This window comes from Vicugna pacos, chromosome 5 (genome assembly GCF_048564905.1).
Source record: "Vicugna pacos chromosome 5, VicPac4, whole genome shotgun sequence".
Taxonomy (NCBI): Eukaryota; Metazoa; Chordata; class Mammalia; order Artiodactyla; family Camelidae; genus Vicugna; species Vicugna pacos.
In genome coordinates, this window is record NC_132991.1 from 82,080,820 (window position 1) to 82,101,933 (window position 21,114).

A 21,114-nucleotide genomic window follows, 5' to 3' on the forward strand; every position below is an offset into this window, starting at 1 on the left:
GCTAGATACACAAGCACAAAGAAGAGACTGGTAAGGGGAGAGAAGAGATACAGAGACCTTGGGGTTAAATTACAATCAGCACATTTTGAAAACGCTTCATATACAAATGGTCACCACATGCTAAGCTCTCAAATACTGCAGCCACGAGATGATACTCTTGCAGGCCTCATAAGTGAAACTCTATCTTTCTGGCAATTCTTTTCAAAGCTATGATGGAGGTTAGAAAAAGGACCATAATTTATGAGAAGGGATTTTAAGCTTGGGAATTTGCAACCATAGAATTAATTTTTTTTTATTTGGGAGTATCAGCCAGAAACTACATTGTATGTGCCAGATAGTTTAAACTCCTAGAGGCGTTATAAGATCAAGGCTGAGACAACTGAGACGTTAAATTTTAAAATGTTATTAAGGCCAATAGATGTCTCCTATCTGTGCTTGACAATTCAAGATGACTTTTCTAGTCACAGAGAATAACAAAGGATGTATTAGGAAAGTTATAACTGTTTTAGGACCTGAATTTTTAAACTAGAAGGTTCACAGCCTCTCACTGGGACCTTTCTTATACAAGTCGCCGAAGTGTAAAATTCAGTATTTACAAGCTCCACCCAAGAGTCAGTCTGTAAATATGGGAAGGACCTCATTAGGACAACGTCTCACCTAGAAACAGTCCCACAGCATCGTCTCTAAAAAAGGTGCTGGAGCAGGGCAGTTGTATGGAAGTTATTTGGTGTGTGTACTAGAACAGGAAGGGAAGAGGAGGTCGAAAGAGTGAAAGTCATTGCGCAAAGAACGTATACAGTTAAGGTTATACTCTTGAAGAGTTCACAGTGAGATGCTTCTCAAGTTTCATTCTCCCCAAACGATACATTCTTACATTATAGCAAGATTCCTCAAGTATATTACCAGCCTCTTAGAGCCACATCTTCATTAGTCGACTGGTCGGCATTAGTGTCTACCAGGAGGGCTGTGAGAACAACTTAGGCTTTTAAAATCCTATGACCACTGTTCTAGATATAAGAAGACACTCGTAATTTTCCCAGGACAAGATTCCGCTGTGTCTGTCCTACTGGCTTTCTGTGGAAAACAAACAAAAATCCTGATTACATACTGTAATGACAACCCTACCCCTATTTTAAATGGGGAGGAATGAGATGCTGTTGGCACCAAGAACTCCCAAGCCTCCAAGAGCATTCTTTAACCTCCTGCAGCAGTGTTTTGTTGTTTTCAGTGTACCAGTCTTTCACTTCCTTGAATAATTAATTCATAGATATTTTACTGTTTTGGGTGCTATTGTAAATTGAATTTTTTTCTTAATTTCTTTGTCTTATTGTTCACTGCTAATGTAGAGAAACACAACTGACTTTTATCTACATGTACCTGGGACACTTTTGTTGACTCAAAAAGAAAAAAGCATCTTCTTAGAAAGTTTCCTAAAATCTCATTCTCTTGAAGCCTTTTAGGGTCAGGATGAGGTTCAGTGGGCTTCCATGCAAGCAAGGGCTCTAACTGCAACTCTTAGGATCATCTGCAATTTTCAGATTTAAAAAAAAAAGGCCTTGATTATCTTGGAGTGGAAGGAGCACTGGATGAAGCTTTAGCTAGGTGCGTATTCAAAACCCCTGGCCTGTTTCTATGTGTGCCCCTGGCTTTGAGAAAGGGACATGCAGGAGTCTGCGCTCTCATCCACCTTCACGCTATTATGCTCAAAGTACACACTTCATTATGCTAAAAAAGGGAGGGGTTGATACAGGAGGCAGATTGATAGCTTGCAATACCTTATCTAGACAACACCGACTCTGCAGGGAGCCATTGGGAGCCTGCTCCGTCCAGTGCTTATTCTTACCCAAGCCTGTTACACACACAGCAGACCTGTTGGTGGCAGCTCCCTAGTCAGCATGCAGGTCGAAACTGATGTTACGTATTTACATCTTGTTTGTAGGCACACGTCACCAACAAAAGGTTCCAAGATAAGAAAAAAAAAATTTTGGGGGGGGGGTTGGTTAGGTTGGTTGGTTGATCTATTCATTTGTTTGTTTGTTTGTTTAAATGGTGTTACTGGGGATTGAACCCAGGACCTCATGCATGCGTTCTACCACTGAGTTATGCCTTTTCCCTCAAGAAATTTTTAAAAATCATCTACCCACAGCCTTCATTCAAGAGGTTTTTTTGACCAAACTATCTGAGAACTCCATGTAACCAGATTATCAATTGGAAGATGCCAGGTAAAGAGGAGTGGCCCACCCATCCTCTTCTCTCTCTCTCCTCCCCTTCCAAGAGTGATAGCAGATCCCTGTCATTACACCCATAAGCTATTTTAGATAGTTTTTTTAAAATTTTTTAAAATTGAAGTATAGTTAGTTATAATGTGTCCATTTCTGGTGTACAGCACAACGTTTCAGTCATGCATATACATACATATATTCGTTTCCATATTCTTTTTCATTATAGGTTACTACAAGACATTGAATACAGATTACATTTCAGAAGAGAGCCCATGTGCTTTATCATAAAGCACATGAAACACAGGAGAGCCACAACAGAGTTCCTTGAGGGCGGGCTGATCAACCTATCAGAATAGGGAAAGAAGGTACTGAATGTAAGAGCTGTTTCTTTAGACTTGTGTCCACCATTCTGCTGACCGTTCAGCCAGATCCCCACAGCACTGTGGGTACCGACCTTTACGTGTGGGACCAAATCATTTGTGAGATTCCCGAAGAGAGCCACCATGATGTTCGCTAGGCAAGTGATGCCTGGCATCATCTCTCTTGTTCTATTCCTGTAGTTCAGGGGCAACCTATGGAAATTATTTCATCCTTCTGGCACAGCGAAGGAGGAAGAAGCATGTGTGTGTGTTGGGGGTAAAAGAGGATAGTAGGGTAAGACACACTTAAAAAGAAAGAGAGTTTCTTTTTAATACTCATGGATAGAGCTTAGTAAGGTGTGCTTATCCTGACAGATCAAAGTGTAAATCCTAAAAAGAATCCCCTTGAGACTTTACCTGAAGACAACACACGGCATGCCCTCCTACTGTATACCTGCATGAAAACAGCACCCGAATGCTGAGTTTCAGAGAAGGTTCTGTACAGCGAGGTGACAGAGACCAGCATCTTAATTAGCCCTGCAGATTTACAAGCTCTCAGGGCAGGACTAGTCCTGCAGCACGGCTCTTGGTTTTCCTGGTGTTTCAAGAAAGACTCTTCAAAGACATCAGTATGGGGTTAATGAGAGCTTTGATAAGTTTCTCTGCATCTTTTTATTGACGCTTAGTTTAAAACTGGACCCTGGAGAGTCTCTACAGGCTCCTCGGAGGAGACAGGCATTCATTCTGCCAGCTCGAGCGACAACTGGACAATTTAGAAGCCCGTCAAGAATCTTCGCTAGCCCTGCACTGCTCATTACTCATCTCAGCCGGGCACTTATTTTTCAGATCTCTCGATGGTTTCTCCATAGGGTGTGAGAGGTGCCCATAGTTTTTGAAAGAATGAGCACAAATCAGGGCTAAGACTGTCAAGTGTTTAAGGTGAATGCTGGTGAGCGGATTTCCCTCCTCACAAATGAACGTGTGAGTATACTTGTAGAGGACCGAAGGGGAATGCATCAGGAAAAATAGTGCTCTCAGTCCTGGGTGTGCAAATAAAACCTCCACTTTCTTAGAGTGAAATATTCACCTCTTAAAAAAGTGCAATCCAGTTTTTCCTTACATGCAATGATTAGCACTAGGCTTTGCAGACACACTATTTGTCTGTGCTGTTCAGTCAACCTTGAAGCTGGGTGATTTTAATTCCAAAAGTAGGTGCTTTGGGGAAGCTTTCATCTTTTTCTTTTCACCAGAACTTGTGCCATCCACTCTGTATACCAATTCATGGACCCTGGTGGTGCCACGCACAAGAAGCTGTCCCACTAGTATACCTACCAGTTTATTTGATTCCTAATTATGATCATAATTAGTGAACATAATTAATAATTACAGGGGTGGCAACAATATAGGATAGGAAATTATTTTCTGTATAAATATAGAATTGAGAGACTGTTCCCTTTAAAAAAAAACTGTACTGCATGTTTTAAAAATGTACATTTCCTAGGCATTAGAACTAAATCAGGAGCCCACGACTAGATCAGAGCTGTTAATGAGAAAACCACAGCCCGACTTCTCTGGAGCCTTGTTTCGGCCCATGATGACCCAGCCAAGAAAGGACCCTCCAACCAGCTGCTTCTGTCTTAGAGGTCCTAACAATTACATACCAACTGCTAAGGATGCACTAGTAGCTTTCCAGTAACATCTCTCAATGGAATCGCTTTACAGTTTATTCAAAAGTTTTTTAAAATGTGTCTTGAGAAAAATTTTTGCCTTATAGACTTCACTAGTTACATCATGTGCTTTTCCTTTAAATTTCTTAGGAGTAAGGAAAAAGAAAACTATAATTTACTTGAGATCAAAGGCAAATGAGAAATCATCATGGGGAGGGAGTGACGTTAAAAAGCAGCACAGATGATTATTAAAAAAAAAAAAGCTGCCGGCATCTAGGAATCATAAAACAATGCTAAGAATGCATGTTTTCAAGAGAATCAAAACACCGCCTTAGCAGAACAGTCAGCACATTCCATGTTATATATTTAGACCTGAGAGTGACTGGATGAAGATTTGTGGTACAAGAAAGCAAAAGCATGTTGGAAATCCTAATGATTTTTTTCTTGAAATCTTGTTCATAGAGTCAAAACCTCTAGGAAAAAAGTTGTCTTGCTAAATGTCAAAATTGTTTCCGATGTGAAATTAACCTAAATGTCAATCCACCCAGTCTTTTGGCCAGAGCAGTCTCTGACAAATGACATGAGCATTTCAGCATCTTCTCAACCTCCTCACTGACTGGTCCTCTTTTGATTTAGTACCCCAGAGCAGGGATTGGCAACCTTGCTCTGTAGAGACCTAGATGGTGAGTATGTTCACTCTGCAGACGACTGTCTGACCAACTCAGCTCTGCTGTGGTTCCCGGAAAGTAGCCTTAGACAACACACACACAAATGAGTAGACCCATATTCCAGTAAAACTTCTTCACGGACACTGAAATTTGAATTTTATGTAATTGCCAAACTTTGCAAAATATTATTTTTTGATTATCTTCAGCCCTTTGGAAATGGAAAAACACATTCTTAGTGGGTTGGCTCACACAAGGTGGAGAATCAAGTTTTGGGCCCTGCAATAGGCACATGAAAAGATGCTCAATATCACTAATTAACAGAGAAATGCAAATCAAAACTACAATGAAGTATCACCTCACACCTGTCAGAATGGCCATCATTAAAAAGTTCACAAATGATAAATGCTGGAGAGGGTGCGGAGAAAGGGGAACCCTCCTACACTGTTGGTGGGAATGTAGTTTGATGTAGCCACTGTGGAAAACAGTACGGAGATTCCTCCAAAAACTGAAAACAGACTTCCCCTGTGATCCAGCAATCTCAATCTGAAGAAAACTAATTCGAAAAGATACATGCACCCCAATGTTCACAGCAGCACTATTTACAATAGCCAAGACATGGAAACAACCTAAATGTCCATCAACAGATAACTGGATAAAGAAGTTGTGGTATATTTATATAATGGAATACTACTCAGCCATAAAAAATAATAAAATAATTCCATTTGCAGCAACATGGATGGACCTAGAGATGATCATACTTAGTGAAGTAAGTTAGACAGAGAAAACAAATATCATATGAGACATATGAGACCAAAAATGAGACAAATAAACAGATTCAACATAGAAAACAAACTTTTGGTTATCAGGGAGAAAGGGGTAGCGAGGGATAAACTGGGAGTTTAAGAATTGTAGATTCTAACTACTATATGTAAAATAGATAAAAAACAAGGTCCTACTGTATAGCACAGGGAAATATATTCAGCACCTTGTAATAGCCTATAGTGAAAAAGAATATGAAAAGGAGTATCTGTATGTATAAATGAGTCACTATGCTGTACACCAGAAATTTAACACAACATTGTAAATCAATGATACCTCAATTAAAAAAAAAAACAAAACAAAACAGAAAACCAAAACCAAAACCAAACCAAACCAGAAAAACCCAAAGACAAAAACAAAACAAACAAACAAATAAACAAACAAAATCCTGCAAACAAAAAAACAAACAAAGATTTGGGCCCTGGTTTGCCACCCTCTTCTCAAAAGCACCAACAAAAGCCAAGTATCTGTGCCTCTAACACATCAACGGGTATTTCCCCATCCGCCCTTCCATTTCAAGTTACAGAAATGCCGGGTCCTTCATATCTCATTTGGGTTTAGCAATCCGTTCCCATTCTCGCAATCACCAGGACTGTGCTTTCTGCGTATTAATTTGCTCTTGAACCACATTTCAGGCCCATCCAATGCTGTCCCTCACCCTTAACTACAGGCCAGAACCACTCCAGAATGACTTTGAACTTCATCGCCTTTCCTATCAGGCCAAAGTGGACTTCCTGCTTTCTGGACTTTCTTCCTATTTCTTTGCACGTTGAGGCATAATTACACAACAGTCCCCTTACCTAACAACAGCATGTAAATAATCTAGTCGGAGGCAGAATTTTATACACTGAAGCTAAAGAAGTCTGCATGGGCCCTTTCCAAAGCTCCATTCTTCATTTGATATTTGTAATTTTGTAGGTTTTTTCTGAAACCACACAAACATCGTCTAAGCTTCAGACCCACCAAACCCGGCGCCACCACGCCTAGGGCACACTAACTAACACAATTGCCCTAAAATGCTTCCCTTTCTTCCACCATCTCCCTGAAGCCATCCTCTTACTATCTAGGAGACAGGTAGCAATTAGACCCAGTGGGGATGAGAATCCCCACTGTTCTCCATTATCCCGCTCAAACAGCATAATGTGTCTAATTAAAAGACGGCCAAGAAGGAGAGAATGAGGACTTACCAGTTGAGAAATAAAAGACAGGATGCCTCTTGTACTTAGTTATTTTCTTTTCTCTACTCATTATTTTGATTTTATTAACTTTATCACTACTTGACAAAAAGAGTTCACTGTTTGTACTGTAAATAAGTGTGAGCATCAACAGACAGGTGTTGAATATTTACTCCGCGCTGCACAGTGGCGTCATAGCCTGGTTCCTGCCACTTCATTGTCGGTGTGGGGTTTTCTTGCAGCTTTCTTAATTGTCCATCTTAGGGAACAAGGCCAGGGTGACCAGCAGCACCAGTTCATCTGATGACAAAGCAACTGGGATTCCTCACAGGAGGCCCCAGGGGCCTTTTATAACTGCTATCCTCTGAGAACAGAGCTGGGAGCCCAGTGTTCCCAGAACAGAGTGGTGGAACCAAGCAAAGATAGGTCAGCGGTGGAACTCTGAGAAGCCGGGCATTGCTCTGAAGTCACAAAATCTGTTTTTCAAACACATCATTAGAGCAGAGTTTCTCGATTGTGGCAGGAAGGACATTTCAGACCAGATAGGTCTTTGTTATGGGAGGCTGTCCTGTGCGTTATAGGATGTTGAGCAGTATTCCTGGACTTCACCAACTAAATGCAACGGCACCCCCCTTCCTCCCAGTTTTGACAACCCAAAATATCTTCGGACACTGCCAAAGGTCTGGGGAGGAGTGTGGGGCATCTATACTAGAGGTACAGCTGGGTGGGATGGGGGAGGGGGGCAGAATTCAGATGCATTCTGATAATTCTGCCCAAACATCTTTGGAATGTTTTCCCACTCTTGGACTTTCCCTAGGAGCCAGTTTCTGAACATCATATGGAAATTAAGCTCTGCTTCTTCACAACCATTGCTCACGGCGATATGCTCGGAATCAAAGAAGTTTAGAATTAGAAAAGATCTTAGAGATTAGCTAGGTTCAAATAATTATGTAGTCCACTGAATAGCTGAACTCGTCCAAACCCAGAGTGTTAAAGACATTTTGTCTCTGGGATACTGTAACTGTGCTAAAGAGAGACTGATGACCAGACGTATTTCGTTGTAAAGTACCTAGAACAACATCACATGCGAAATAAAACTCAAAAGTGTTAACAGTTGTCCAGGGTGCAATTTGGGGTTAGGAGTGAATACCACCTACGGGGGCTCATCGTGATTTGAAACAAACGAAACAACTCAGACTATGGTCCAGCCCCAGAGCTGGGCGACTGGTATGGAGGTTTACGGGGTGCAGAGTAAAAACTGTTTTGGTGAAATTAAGATCTACTGCTGGCTGACATCCCGGTATTTTTAGCAAAAAATAGTCACCGTTCTGTTGCTTGGTCAGGAAAACCTTGTTTCATTTATACAGCATTTCTCTCTCCTTGTGACACATCCTGTATTCACTTCCCCGAGATGGTCCACTTAAGTAAAAGTAAACTGAAGGAAAGTCATCTCGAAAGCAAATCACCCAGCAGTCTGCTTATTCTTTTTTCATAAGAATCAAAACCATCTCTGCCTAAACAAAAGATAGAACTGTTGCTGGAGGATGGAAGACGGAGGCAGGAAAATCAGAGTTTTCAAGAGAATCTCATTTTGTCCCTTCGGGATTGTAACGGGGGAACGTTAAGTGTAGGGAGAACATTGTTTTCCTTGTCTGATGTCTTCCCACCAGGACACTTCAGCTGGAGCAAGCTCCCCCCACTCTCACCCTCTTCTCTCACCTCTCCTTCATGCTCCTGGCATGGGGTGGGGGTGGGGTGACTTAGGAAGAGAGATGAGGAGAGATCCTACATCCAGACGAGCCCCACCCTCGCGGCTCCCTCGGACCTGCCTCCCTGCACAGAGCATCCACTTGGGCAGCCTGGAAAGCGCGGGCTTTATCCTGGCAGGGAGCCTGCAGTCAGCCAGCCGGGCTGCACTGTCTCCGGGTGGCACCCGGCGAGCGTCACCAGAGCCAGCCCTTTTGGTCACAGGTACAAAGCACACATCCTTTCATCAGCTGGTCGGCAATAAAGCCGAGACCCCCTTTGTCTTGTCTTCTGTGTCAAGTGGGTTTGAACTCAGGAGGGGAGGAAAAGGGTGTTATTAACCCCCTAAGACACCAGTTGTAGGACGTAGGTGAGAATGGTTTAAATAACATGTGAGAACCCTGGCCCATTCATACCACATTCCACAACTGCATGATCAAAGCTCAGTTAGACCCCCATCTCCACGCTCAGATACTCAGAGTCCGGTCTCACACATGGGGAGCTGCCACGTGGGAGACGCAGATGCTATTAATTACCTATTTTATTTTATTTTGGGGGGGGAGGGCAGTAATTAGGTTTATTTATTTATTTATTTATTTATTTATTTATTTAAATTAATATTTTTAATGGCGATACTGGGGAGTGAACCCAGGACCTCATACATGCTGAGCACGCACTCAGCTATACTCAGCACCACCGAGCTATACCGTCCCTGCATCTAATAGTTTTAAAAGAAAGTAGCTGTCATCTCTCGGGAGCGGGGCTCTCCCCGACTTCGAGGGGGGCTCCAACAAGAGCTTGGGTGCATCACTGCACCTTCACAGAGCTGTTCAACTGTGACAGCCCCAGGGGTGGTGATAAGAAAACCAGGTATTCTAGGTTTTGTGTTCATGTGTTATAAAAATGTATTCCTGGTGAGAGAAGAACCCTGTGAAAACAGAACAAAACTGCAGAGCTACGAACCTTTGTGGCCTCCAGGTGGTAAAAGCTAACATTCATTTATTCTATGTATTCCTTGTAGAGCGAGACATCATTGCCGATAGAGGTCCTTAAGGAATTGAACGTAATGAAATGATCGGAAGGACAGCAATTAGAACGTAATTGTGTGTCTGTAAATGTGCTTAGGGGAGTTTTGATGGAGTTTACGGTTGCTCCGTTCACCCAGAATTTTGGCCTACGTTATTAATTTGCACTGCTATGAAGAAAGGGTTTGTTAATCAAAGATAAACCATCCCAATGATTTTGAATTAGAGCACGCCAAATCACAGTAGGGTAACGAGGCAGTGCTGTACACACACCCAGCTCTCTGCTAAGAGGAAGCTCTCTGGCTGGCCACCTAGGAGGTCTCCTTATTGAAAGATTTATTTTTAATTTTGAACAGCTTCCCAGCATTACCCTTCACGAAAATTAAAATAAGGAGCCGGAATTTTGTCCTATTCAGCAAACCTCCGGGCAGGACTGCACGCAGTGGCAGAAGAAAACTCGTTGTGTGAGAAGAATTCTCTGTCCACCTTTTTCCCAGATCTAAAAGAATTACACCTACATTTTAAATAAAACTTTGGCTTTTTTGCCTTCCCTTGTGTAACGTTTTCTTCTTTCGGAGGATTTTTAGCCTCTCTTCCATCCTTTATTTGTGCCTCTGGCTTGGTAGGGGTTGATATAATCCCTTGGCTTGAATTCTTAGGTATACAGAGAGTCAGAGAAGCCTCCCCACAAAATCTGTGGGAGCCAAGCTTGTGCTCAGATCATCTCCCAGAGGCTAATCTCCACCAAAGAGAACGACGTCACCTTATATAGCTGAGGCTTCAAACGGTCCATTCCTAGTCTTAATTCTGTTGAGAACGCGAAGTAGTGATGTATCTGAGGATAGCGGAAAGGGGACAGGAGGGCTGAACGTAAAAATACTGATTGAATCGTAAACCAGATTCTCCAGGGGTGCAGAAGCCACTCTGCATCTTCTCCGCTCCTCGTAACTCAGAGACACCAGTGGTACCAATGTGTTTCCCAGGATCTACGTACAATATTTCCACTGCCTTCTTCCAGAAGAGAACTGATAAAAAGCTGGCAATCACAATGTACTTGCGATGCTGTCGGAACGCCCTAAATCACACTAGCCTTTTAGAGGAACAAAAGCGATGACCACAACAGCGTTTGCTTCCTAAAACTGCAAAAATAAAAGGCAGAAAGCTAATCAGACGATCTGTTCACACCACGTATTTCAAAAGACTGGTCACATCTGTGTAACTGAGACTACTTTCCGGGAAGGTCTGCCTCTGTAGCTCAGTTCGGAATCTCCCCCTAGTCTTAACTTTTTATTTATTCTAAAGAGTTCAGGGGAAAGTGGGAAAATAATGGCTTTGGATTGGGACACTGGAAAATTTCTCACTATAGAGTCAATTCGTACAGATACGTTTGACTTAACTAGCGAGTGCACTTACTGAAACATTCACTTAGGAGAAAAAAAATGCAATAAAAAGCAATAGGACTGTTGGCAATTGATAATCTTTTTCCGGCAACGTGTGTTGTTCTTAAGAGCTTCACAAAAAGATAAACCACAGTCTTTTTCTCCCTTAAGTCCTCAGAAATAAATAACAGGGAGCTGGCAATATGAAGCACATGGTGGAAATTCAGAACGGAAAAACAGCATGAGAAAGCGTGGAGACTTTTTCTGGGGAAGGATGGGAGTAAGTGGGCCAGGAGCAGAGCCGAGAAATCTGGATTCTAATTCACACTTCGGAATATCTGATAGACGAGGTTTGATAACTGTTCTGCAATTAACTCAGCAGAAACACTTCATGAACAGAACATGTTTTCTAGTCATCTGAATTAGAAAAGGAAAGTGATACAGAAGACGGGGTAAATTAACCACCCCCTGGCCACCTGTCAATTGGGAATTTAGCTATGAAAATGGTTGCAAAAGGAGGATGTGTTTTAAGGAACATCTTGCCAACCACAGAGATCAAGCTGGCCCTTGAGCCATTCACTGTTCAGAGATTTACATGGTGATTCTCGGAAAGATCCATGACAATTAATTTTAAAATTTTAAAATAAAAAAAGAAAGCAAGATCAAAACTACAGCTGCTAAATTTTTTGTTGTAAAATACACCAAATGCCAATATAAAATCAGTTTTATCATCCTACATAATCTGTAAGTGCTCTGATACCCAACCACAACCTCATCACTAAAATGGCCACGAAGTATCCCTTACAAGAGAAGCCCAGCATGAAGTGACCCAACTCACTGGACTGTCTGTCATCTGCTTTCCATCAGACACTGTCTTAGCCTTCATTTAATCTCCACCACCTAGGACAGGACATGCTATGCAGTTGGTATCCAAAAAAACACCTGCTGAATAAATAAACATCCTTTAAGTATCTTTTGTATTATGACACAGCTCACAGGTTTATAATTAGATCCCGGTAGTTCTTCTTCAGCTGTAGAGCTTTAGCATCCTCCATAGATGGCAATACAAGCTCTCTGTCTATACGTGGTTAGATCGCAAGGTAAACTGGATCCGATTCCTACCTGCCTGGTTGGTCGTCACTGTGACAGACACGGATTGGTCCGGGCTGGGGTTGTACTTGGACACTCCATTCACTGCCCAGATTTCGAACGTGTAGTTGGTATGAGCCAGGAGGTCCGTGATGGAAACCCTGGTGGTCTTCAGGCTGTTCTGCTGTGGGGTGTAGTGGACCCCGCTTCCGCAGGGTCGACACTTGCTGGAGTCACCAGCTCCACACTTCTTGCACACGACGTTGTAGGAAATGTCCTGGCGGCCACCCGTGTTCTGCGGACTGCTCCATTCCAAGTTCACTGACGTCTCATTGACATTTGAAATCAAGTTCAGAGGAGCAGATGGTGGGCCTGGAGAAAGAAAAAAAAAAAACATACTGTCACACGGAGAACTGAAACTTGCCTTTTGGAATCTCTCGGAGCTTACATTATTCTCTGCAGCGACAAGACATTAAGATGGGCCCGTCTGGCAAAGAGAGCAAGAAGCAAATCAAGTCGGCAAAAAATCTTTCAAAAGAGCAACGCGAGAGAAAGCTGTGTGTGTGAGTGTCATTCTCCTTCCTGTACAAACAGAGGGAACGTTGACCGTCACTCTGAGATGTAAAGCAATTCTGCATCCAATGTGCCAAGTTCCCAAGGCTGTTGTGGGACTGGTAAACTAACGGCTGGAACACCACTTGTGAAGATAAATGATGACTCCCAAGTACAGTGTGTCATCAACGTGGAATAAAATGAAAATTGTACAGATATGCCTCTTCAGTTCGACGTGGCAGTTGAGCATTTAGCTGTTTGTGAGTAATTAGTAAGAACTGGTTTATCTGGTTGCAGAGATGTGGAAGATACAGTTGTTGAGAAATCTCATCTCCAAGGCAAGGATTGTGCAAAAAGCTCCCAAGACCCTACGTCTTGCCCCTCAACTGACCATGGCTGCACTGGCCCTTTTTAAGAAACTTATTTCCAATGACATCAAAGGTTTCTGATATATGAATGGTGGCAGTGGCAGTTTTGAAACAGAACAACTGATCATAAACAACATAATGGTTGGTTTAAAAACAGTAACGATAAATAAGATCACAGAATCATGTTGAACCCTCCTGATTCTTGCTGTGGATAAATCTTTAATATACCAAGGTGATGTGACACTGTCTTCAAGGGAGGACAATCAGGGTGGGAGAAAAAAGGGAATTTTCCTGGTCTGAGTTGGTTCCAAAAGTATAAAAGATGCCCATCACCATCTAATGAAAAATATTGGCTCAATCCAATAGCTGGAAAGCTTTCTCTTATCTGTCCTCTTTCCCATTTGGGTCTTCCAAGAAAAGAGCCAAATTAAGTTTTAACAAAAATTTGAGGTTCCTTGCTCATTGCTTCTATTCTACTCCAAATTATTTGTAATGATTGCTTTCACGGAAATTTGTCCCTATTCCTCAGGAAAAGGAAATTAACTGGAAGCCTGCATGAGGTCAGGAGAAGAGTCATCTAGTCGACAACAATGGGAGGCTGCTCATCCGGAGCAGTCCTTGTGTGTGAACTGGAAGAAGTAACTTTTAAGAATAAAGAGTCATATTTATTACTAGCTCATGGTGACGGATGGTTAAAGGACTGTGGAGGTAACACTGAATAAGGGTAATTCACATCCGTTTTCTTTTTATACAACTTAATCGAAGACTTTATTTTAATAAGGTAAGCAGAACCTCCCAATCTCCCTTGAGACTAATCACCAATAATCTCGCTCCTAGTTGTTAAGACCTGCTCCCCACTCTGATAACTTTAAAGGAAAAACAATGGTGTAAAATCTGTGTTAAAGGTAAGATTGCCTTCACAGAGGTCCTCAGAAAGAAAGCACAAATTTCCTTCTTGTTTAGATTTCAAATTTGTATCTATGGTTCTCAGCAGAGTGATGGAAAATAACAGAGTTAACTAAATGTTTTTTTGAACAAATGTGTTTTTTTTTAAATAAATGCTTAGAGCTATTTGAAATCACACACTCCTAGAGCCAGATAAGAAGTTAAAGATAATTTGATGAAATAGCCTCATTTTATAGATGAGACAGTTGAGATCCAGAAAATGAATCTGATAATCTGAAAGTTCATGCGACCTAATGAGTGACAGAATCTGACTAAAATCCAAAAATCCTAACTCCCTCCCTGGGATTATTCCCACTCCCCATTAAAGGTAATAACAAAGAATCAGGAGCTTCAGCCAAATTTTGAGAGATAAAGATAGGAAAAGGGAGTGTGGATCTTCAATCCTGTTCAAATTCTGTAGCTGCTTCTTTGCCATCTGATTGAAATCCGCTGCCAACCTGCAGCTGAAGTTGACCACAGCTTGGTTCATAAAATGGGTCAAGCCACTGGTTCTTATTTTCCTGTGACGTTCAGGGTTAAATAAGAGTGACTCTTCAATCCATTAACCTCCTTGCCAAGGTTCCCGGTCCACTTTCACATGGGAAAATGTGACACAATGAATCAAGCACTGCAGAAGCAAAAAGTCAGTAATTAGTATGTAGGACGGGGCATGGCAGTGTCTAAACAGAGAAGAAATGGAGCAGAAAACTAAATGGTCACAGGACTCAGAGATATAACTCTGCCACGTGAAAAAAAAATAACAAAGATGCTGCAGGATTTCAAAATGGAGGGTTGGCATGAAGACAAGACGCAGCCCAAAACAGCTTTCTTCCTTTGGGTAGCGATTCTGTAAGAATCTACCCTGGGGGTGATGCTCAAGGGAAGACAGAGAACTAAGCAAGTTCAAGTTCAACGTTGCCTCCGTGAATGGTTTAGTGAAGTGTATGGCGTATGTTTGATGTTCTGCTGCAGAAGGAGTGATGGTTACATGGGGCATAATAGCAGCTTAGAAATTGGACAATAACCAGAAGATTGAGGTGGGGGAAAGGAAATACTAGAAATATACACCGAGGATGATTATAATGTTGGGGTGCATAAGCCAGGGAAAGGACACACGCTTTATGAATTAAAATCATAATGGTGGTTGTATTGTGTTTGTGGCTTTTCTCTTCTTGAAATTCTTGCCAATTAAAAGATGGTAAATATATCAGTATTTCATGTATTTCCATTTATAGACAAGGGCCATCTCTTCCTCAGAAAAAAGAATATTCTCTTCTCAAGAAAAAGAGAAGAAAGCACGGACTTTAATACAGCCAAAAGGCAATCTAGTCATACTTAACAACAGCATCTTAAAGCAATTACCTGCAGAGATGACTAAAGAGAAAAGAAAACAGGCACTCTGAGTCACGTGAGTTCTCTCAATACACACAAGGCATCCAAAAGGGAAAAAAAAAACTTCACTCTTAGATTATCTTTTCTCCTTTTTTTGCAAGTACTGAAACCCAGCAGGACCCTACAAGGCCTTCCTGGGAACAGATCCCTGTGTCCCCTGCATCTTGTTTGCAGAAAAGCTTAAGCCTCCTAGACCTTCCCAGAGTTCCAAAGAGCAAATGTCATCAGAGAAACAAGAACATGCAGAAACAAAGGATAACAGTCAAGTAAGACAAAATACTAATAGTTTAGCAATAAAACAAAGACCCTGAGTTCTTCCTCAAGGGCTACAGACACTATCCTGAGCCATCTGCTACAGGTATCTTGCAGATCCTTAAACCTGCACCAGGTGGAAGAAATTAACTGCATGCTGACCACAAGCACTAGATCCCAGACCAGTTGGAATCAGGAGGTTGAAGACTAAGATTCTCAAAACATCACCCTGTTACCTCACCATGTACCAGTCAGAGAACTAAGCAGAAGCTGATCATGGGCCCCATGATCTTCTCCCTCACACTGTCTTTAGAAACCTTTCTCTGAAAGCCATTGGAGAGCTCTGGTCTTTTGAGCTACCCATTCTCCTTGGTGCCTTGCAATAAATGCTGTACTTTCCTTCACCACGATCTTCTGTCTCTAGATTGGCTTTGCTGCTTATTAGGCGAGCAGGCCCGAGTTTGGCTCAGTAAGAGCACCAGATCCAGATATCCAAGAGCAATTAAATTTCTGAAAAATGATTGCCTTTCTTATCAGAAATATGCCTACCTCTGTCTCCAGTGACAAATATGAAATTGATAACAAAGTGGGGTAAATTGTACCACGTAATTTTCTAGTCTCCATATTGACATTGTATCTACTAAGCACACAGCAACATCAGGTCATTGCAGGTCTTTGTGAGTAGTTTTATGTCTTCCAAACTGCCCCCTACGGGCCTGAATGTAGGACTGGCAGTAACGCTGCTTATGATATTTTTCCATATTTCAGGGTGTTATTTCTATTTCTTACTTTGTTTGGAACACGTAAAGGGGTCTTGCTAATCAGACGTAATGTTGCTTATCTGTTTCTATCCCCAGTCTTTGTGCTCCTCAAAAGAAGGATCGATGTCGTCATCATTTCCCGGTGTCTCCCACGAATCTTAGTTCCGAGCAAGCTCAATAAACACCTGATGAGTCACGAATGAGTGAATGACTGGATGGAAAACTAACAGAGTCCTCCGATGCATCTTATGCCCATTACGTCCAGTGTTAATTCAAGCCTGGGAATTAATACAGGCTTCTCTGAGCTAAGGATGTACTGGCCAGCTTTTCACATACAGGTACTTAGCCATTAGGTCTGATAAAGGAGCATCTCAGTGTAGTTAGTTTAAGTCAAGTTCCTCTTGCCTGTCACTTAAAAATACTTTGGGACAAGTAGGAGGGCTTTATAGCAAATAGAGGTGGTTGCTTCTGCTGGGAGGGATCATGGAGTCATTCAATGACTCAACAAATCTGTACTGTGTCCAGTATCTGTCGCCTGCTCTAGGAGAGGGAGGAAAAAAAATACTCTGATTAATTTTAATACTTTCCTGGATAGCTGAAGGAAGGGGCAGGGAATTTAAGGGGCAAGGAAGAGACTAAAGGAAGTTAAACATGGACTCTGTGAGCACCAGGAAGACGTAAGGGCAAACACTCTGCCCTCTGTCATTTTTTTTAGCTCCATCACCAGTCAGGATGGCTGGGAATTTAAAATGTGGGCCCTATCAGTGGAAGTTTTGTACATTTGGGATTTGATATTATGATTTTCCTTTCTCCACCTTGATTTCAGGATGATAATTTCTTCAGGCACGGAGCTATGGAACGCTTCTCTCGGAAGAAAGTTAATTTTGACACTTTCAAAGGCATTTTCCTTATAAGCCTTTATAGAAGTACAGTTTACTTTTTAATGTTATTCTTATGATCAAAATTAAGACATTTTTGAATACAAATCAATCGAATACTGAAGTATATTTCAGGGAAAGTAAACGTCCTTCCATTAAATTTTTGCTTTTATTTGTAAAGCCTGCTTGAAATTCACATATAAGCCTAAGGTTCTCTTTCTACATCAAAGAATGGGGCCAGATGCAGACTGTTTTAAAGTTCTCATATTTAGAATGCCCTTCATATTTTTAACACAATTTAGTGGCACAGGTAAATAGCTGGACTACCAGAACCAAAAGTCAAACACAATAATCCTTTACTGACTAATCCTTTAGAACAGTGTTCAACAGATTTTCTCTAAAAGGGTCAGATAGTCAATATTTTAGGCTTAATGGGCTATGTGGTCTCTCTGGCAACGTGTTCAACTCCTCACTGCGCCTTGATCGTAGGCAATACCTGAACAAAGGGGTATGATTGTATTCTAAGAAAACTTTGTTTGCAAAAACTGAGGCAGTTGAATTTGACCTTTGGGCCACAGTCTACCAACCCCTGAAGCAGAGAGTTTGCTGGGAGCAATGTACCTTCTTCCTAGAAAAACAATCACTTCTAATTTGCACAAAATTCTAGGGACTTCAAGCATACTCTGAACTAATCTAAGGAGATCACCCCCCTGATTCACACTTATAAAGGTCAGGTAGTAACTCTGGCTTGTAAAGTCCAAATCATGCCTACCTTCTACGACTAAGGAAGGAATAAAATTACAGAGAACGTGATGGCCTATTTTTTGAGTTTCTCAGCGCTCTGAAAGAAATGGGCTCTGTGTTTCTTGCCAGTGCAGGTAAATTTAATGAACATCCATTCGTTTCACTGGTGTGAAATACTTTCTGTACGGCCCAGCAGGTCCTGATGAAAGGTGCTACAATGGATAATTATTATCTTCTAGTGGGATGTCAACTTGCATTCCACTGACAGGAGTTTGACAGCATGAAGTCCCAAGAAACTGTAGCCGAATTACTGCAGAAGCAAAGGACTATCGTATCATACATAGCATGTTTTATCATAAAAGGGATCTTGATCTTCCTTAACCTATCATGTGCATTCCTCTGGGAAAAGACAGGCTTCTAGAAACGAACCACATACTATCTAGAGAAATTAAGTGACTGTGACATTTAAGAAGGGCGATACTCCAAGCATCAAAGAAAATTCCAGCAATTCCACAAATTGTCATTCCTCCCTCTCACGTATTAGACTAAAGTATAATTCCTGAGTAGTTGAGAGGACACACTTGATGGCTTATGTCAGGATTTAAAGTAGCTCATTTAGGAAAACCTGATGTTTCATATTTGCATGAAATCTATAGGAGCCTTAATTAAATCATTCAAAAAGATCAGCCAACACTAAACCCCAAGTCATAAATGCCTCCAATAAGAACTAGGAGTCTGGTATGAGCCAATGCATGGAAAGCCTAGGTCAGGATAACTGCTCCTTAAGCACCTCACCCCAAAGTCACAAGTCAAATACAATTCACTTTTTTATTCATATAGCAAGTAACTGGAACTTCCACAAAGGATGGAAACCCACTATGATAACTGCGTTTAAAAGTGGGTTCTGCCAAAGGGTTTAAATCTCTGTGGATATATAGTGTAGTGTGCCACATAAACCTGAAATTTCTGTTTCTTACAACAACTGGAATTAAAGTGCCAACAGACTCCAGAACCAAGGGTTAGAAATGAGTCAAGTTTAAAACTTACATTGGTCGCAAAACTTTTAACATGCAACTCAAATTCTTTAGACTCGGTAGTTCTGCCTGGAATTCTGTCCCCTGGCTCTTTCAAGAGCTGCCTCCTTACCCCTGGGTCTCAGTTCAGATCTCACCCCCTTGGTCCTCACCACTCTTCACAAAGCGAAATCCTCCCCTTTCCTCCATTTTACTCCATTACATGATCTTTTGTTTTTTCCTTCTTGTGAGAAGTCTATATTATCTTGTTTTATTATTTATATTATTATTAGAACAGAAGCTCTGTGACAACAGGAGTCTTCCCTGTTCTGTTTTACGAGAGTCTCCCAGCCCTTAGAAAGATGCCAAACTTGTAGGAGATGCTTATTAGGTGTCTGCTGAACAAATAAATGAGCGATGATTTCTTAGGCCAGTCCAGCTCACTCCTCAGAAGCATCGCAGTCACAGCATTTGGATGTTATCACATCACAAAAGGCGATGGGGGTGCGGGTGTGGAAGGCAATCACCTGCTCAAAGGTTAAATTAAAAAAAGTCTGCAGTCAAGACAAGGAGACAAGCTGACAGGAAACCAAAGTGGCCCAGCTCAAGTGCAATGTGGTTTCCAGAGCTATCGCAGACTTTTACTACTTAACTGATTTTTAATCACCATCTTAAAATTCAATGCCTGAGCCATGAAATTAATTCCGGACGTGGGAAGAAACATTCCCCCAGAGCACGGGCAGAAACGTAATTCTTAAATGATCAATTTCTTGAAGCGCTACTGTCACCCCACTAAAATGCCATGGCAGCCAGAACAAGACATCGCTTCCGAGGAAGAAGCACCTTGGGTGTGGAGGTCCATTTCCTGAGGCTTCATTAATCACGTACAACTTTTGCGCTGTCAATAATTACTTCAGTGTTTCAGCTGTAAAACCCTCTAACCCTTCAGATAAGCCTTTGTTAATCTCTCTGCAGCTGAAAGACAGGTTCCGAGGCAGAATAAACAGCTGGGGTGTGTAAGTTCTGACTCTGAAATAAAGCCCATGCAGCCCCCCGACAGCTGTATATGTTTCTGCTACTAATTGCTTTCTCTCAGTCTCTGCTGCCGGGGGTGAGTTTACAGGACGACTGCTGCCGGGACACCTCCTCCGAGATAAATGCACAGTGCATAACCTTTTATCAGGGCAGTTTGTGTGTTTTAGCAATGACTTTAGAGCCAAGGCAGAACTGCCCATTATTTAAAAAAAAAAGACAAACCAGAACTGTTTGGATATAGCAATCCCTTCTTACCATTATGAAAAATTCTTGGTTTCCTGGAGCAGCAACTCCTTGCTGAAATTTTGCTAACACCTATTTTTCTGATAAATCTATTCTCCCATTCTACACCCAGGAACTGTTTGTCTTTTCTTTACCAAGTTAATTGCAGTTGTGGTTTCTTGACTTTAAGATAGGACTAGTTTATGGTTGAAGTACTTTATAAACTCTCAGTTATCCATTTAGAAAAACTATGAAAAGCATGAGTATTTTGCTTTAGAATTAGCTGGCCTGTGAATTCATTTCTTGCAAAGCCCTGTTTTTCATCCTGTATCTCCTTTAATCTCCATCATAAAATCTGGCAGAAAAGTATTTATTACCCAAAGCAATCTGATGATCAAAAATCAAGATATGAGAAGTTAAGCAACTCACTCAAATTCACACAGCCGACACGTGGAAAGATAGGATCAGAAACCCTGATTCAAAGGCCAGAACGACCCCCTTCCCAGAGAGATGAACAAGTCACACAGAAAAATGAAGCCTATCTATGAATTGTTTGCGGACAAAGCCGGAGCATTCTTGGCTTTCTCAATTCACATTTCTCCCAGCTTCCTTGTCCTTTAAGCTGAAGGATGCTGGCATTTCTTCCTAGACGGTGCTGTTGTCTTAGCTGAGTCGTTCTCTCTGCCTGGTTCCTACACCCCACTCAAGAGCAGGAGTTTTCATTTACGGATCTTTCCCTGGGTGGAAGGTCACAGGAGGGTAGGGGGCAATTCTATGTGTGTCACAGGACGCTTTCCTCAGTC

The 21,114-nt window shown here is 41.7% G+C and overlaps 1 protein-coding gene across 3 annotated transcripts in view; it reads right to left on the reverse strand.

Annotated features, from left to right (window-relative positions):
* EPHA4 (EPH receptor A4) overlaps positions 1 to 21,114 on the reverse strand; it is a 131,744-nt gene that overhangs the window by 43,555 nt on the left and 67,075 nt on the right. For 2 of the 3 annotated variants that reach the window (XM_006207206.4, XM_006207207.4), the window contains exon 5: positions 12,183 to 12,521. In XM_006207206.4, coding sequence (XP_006207268.1) covers positions 12,183 to 12,521 — 339 coding nt within the window. Of the gene's footprint in view, positions 1 to 8,881; positions 10,821 to 12,182; positions 12,522 to 21,114 lie in introns of those variants that run through there. The other variant, XM_072961731.1, reaches the window with a different exon arrangement.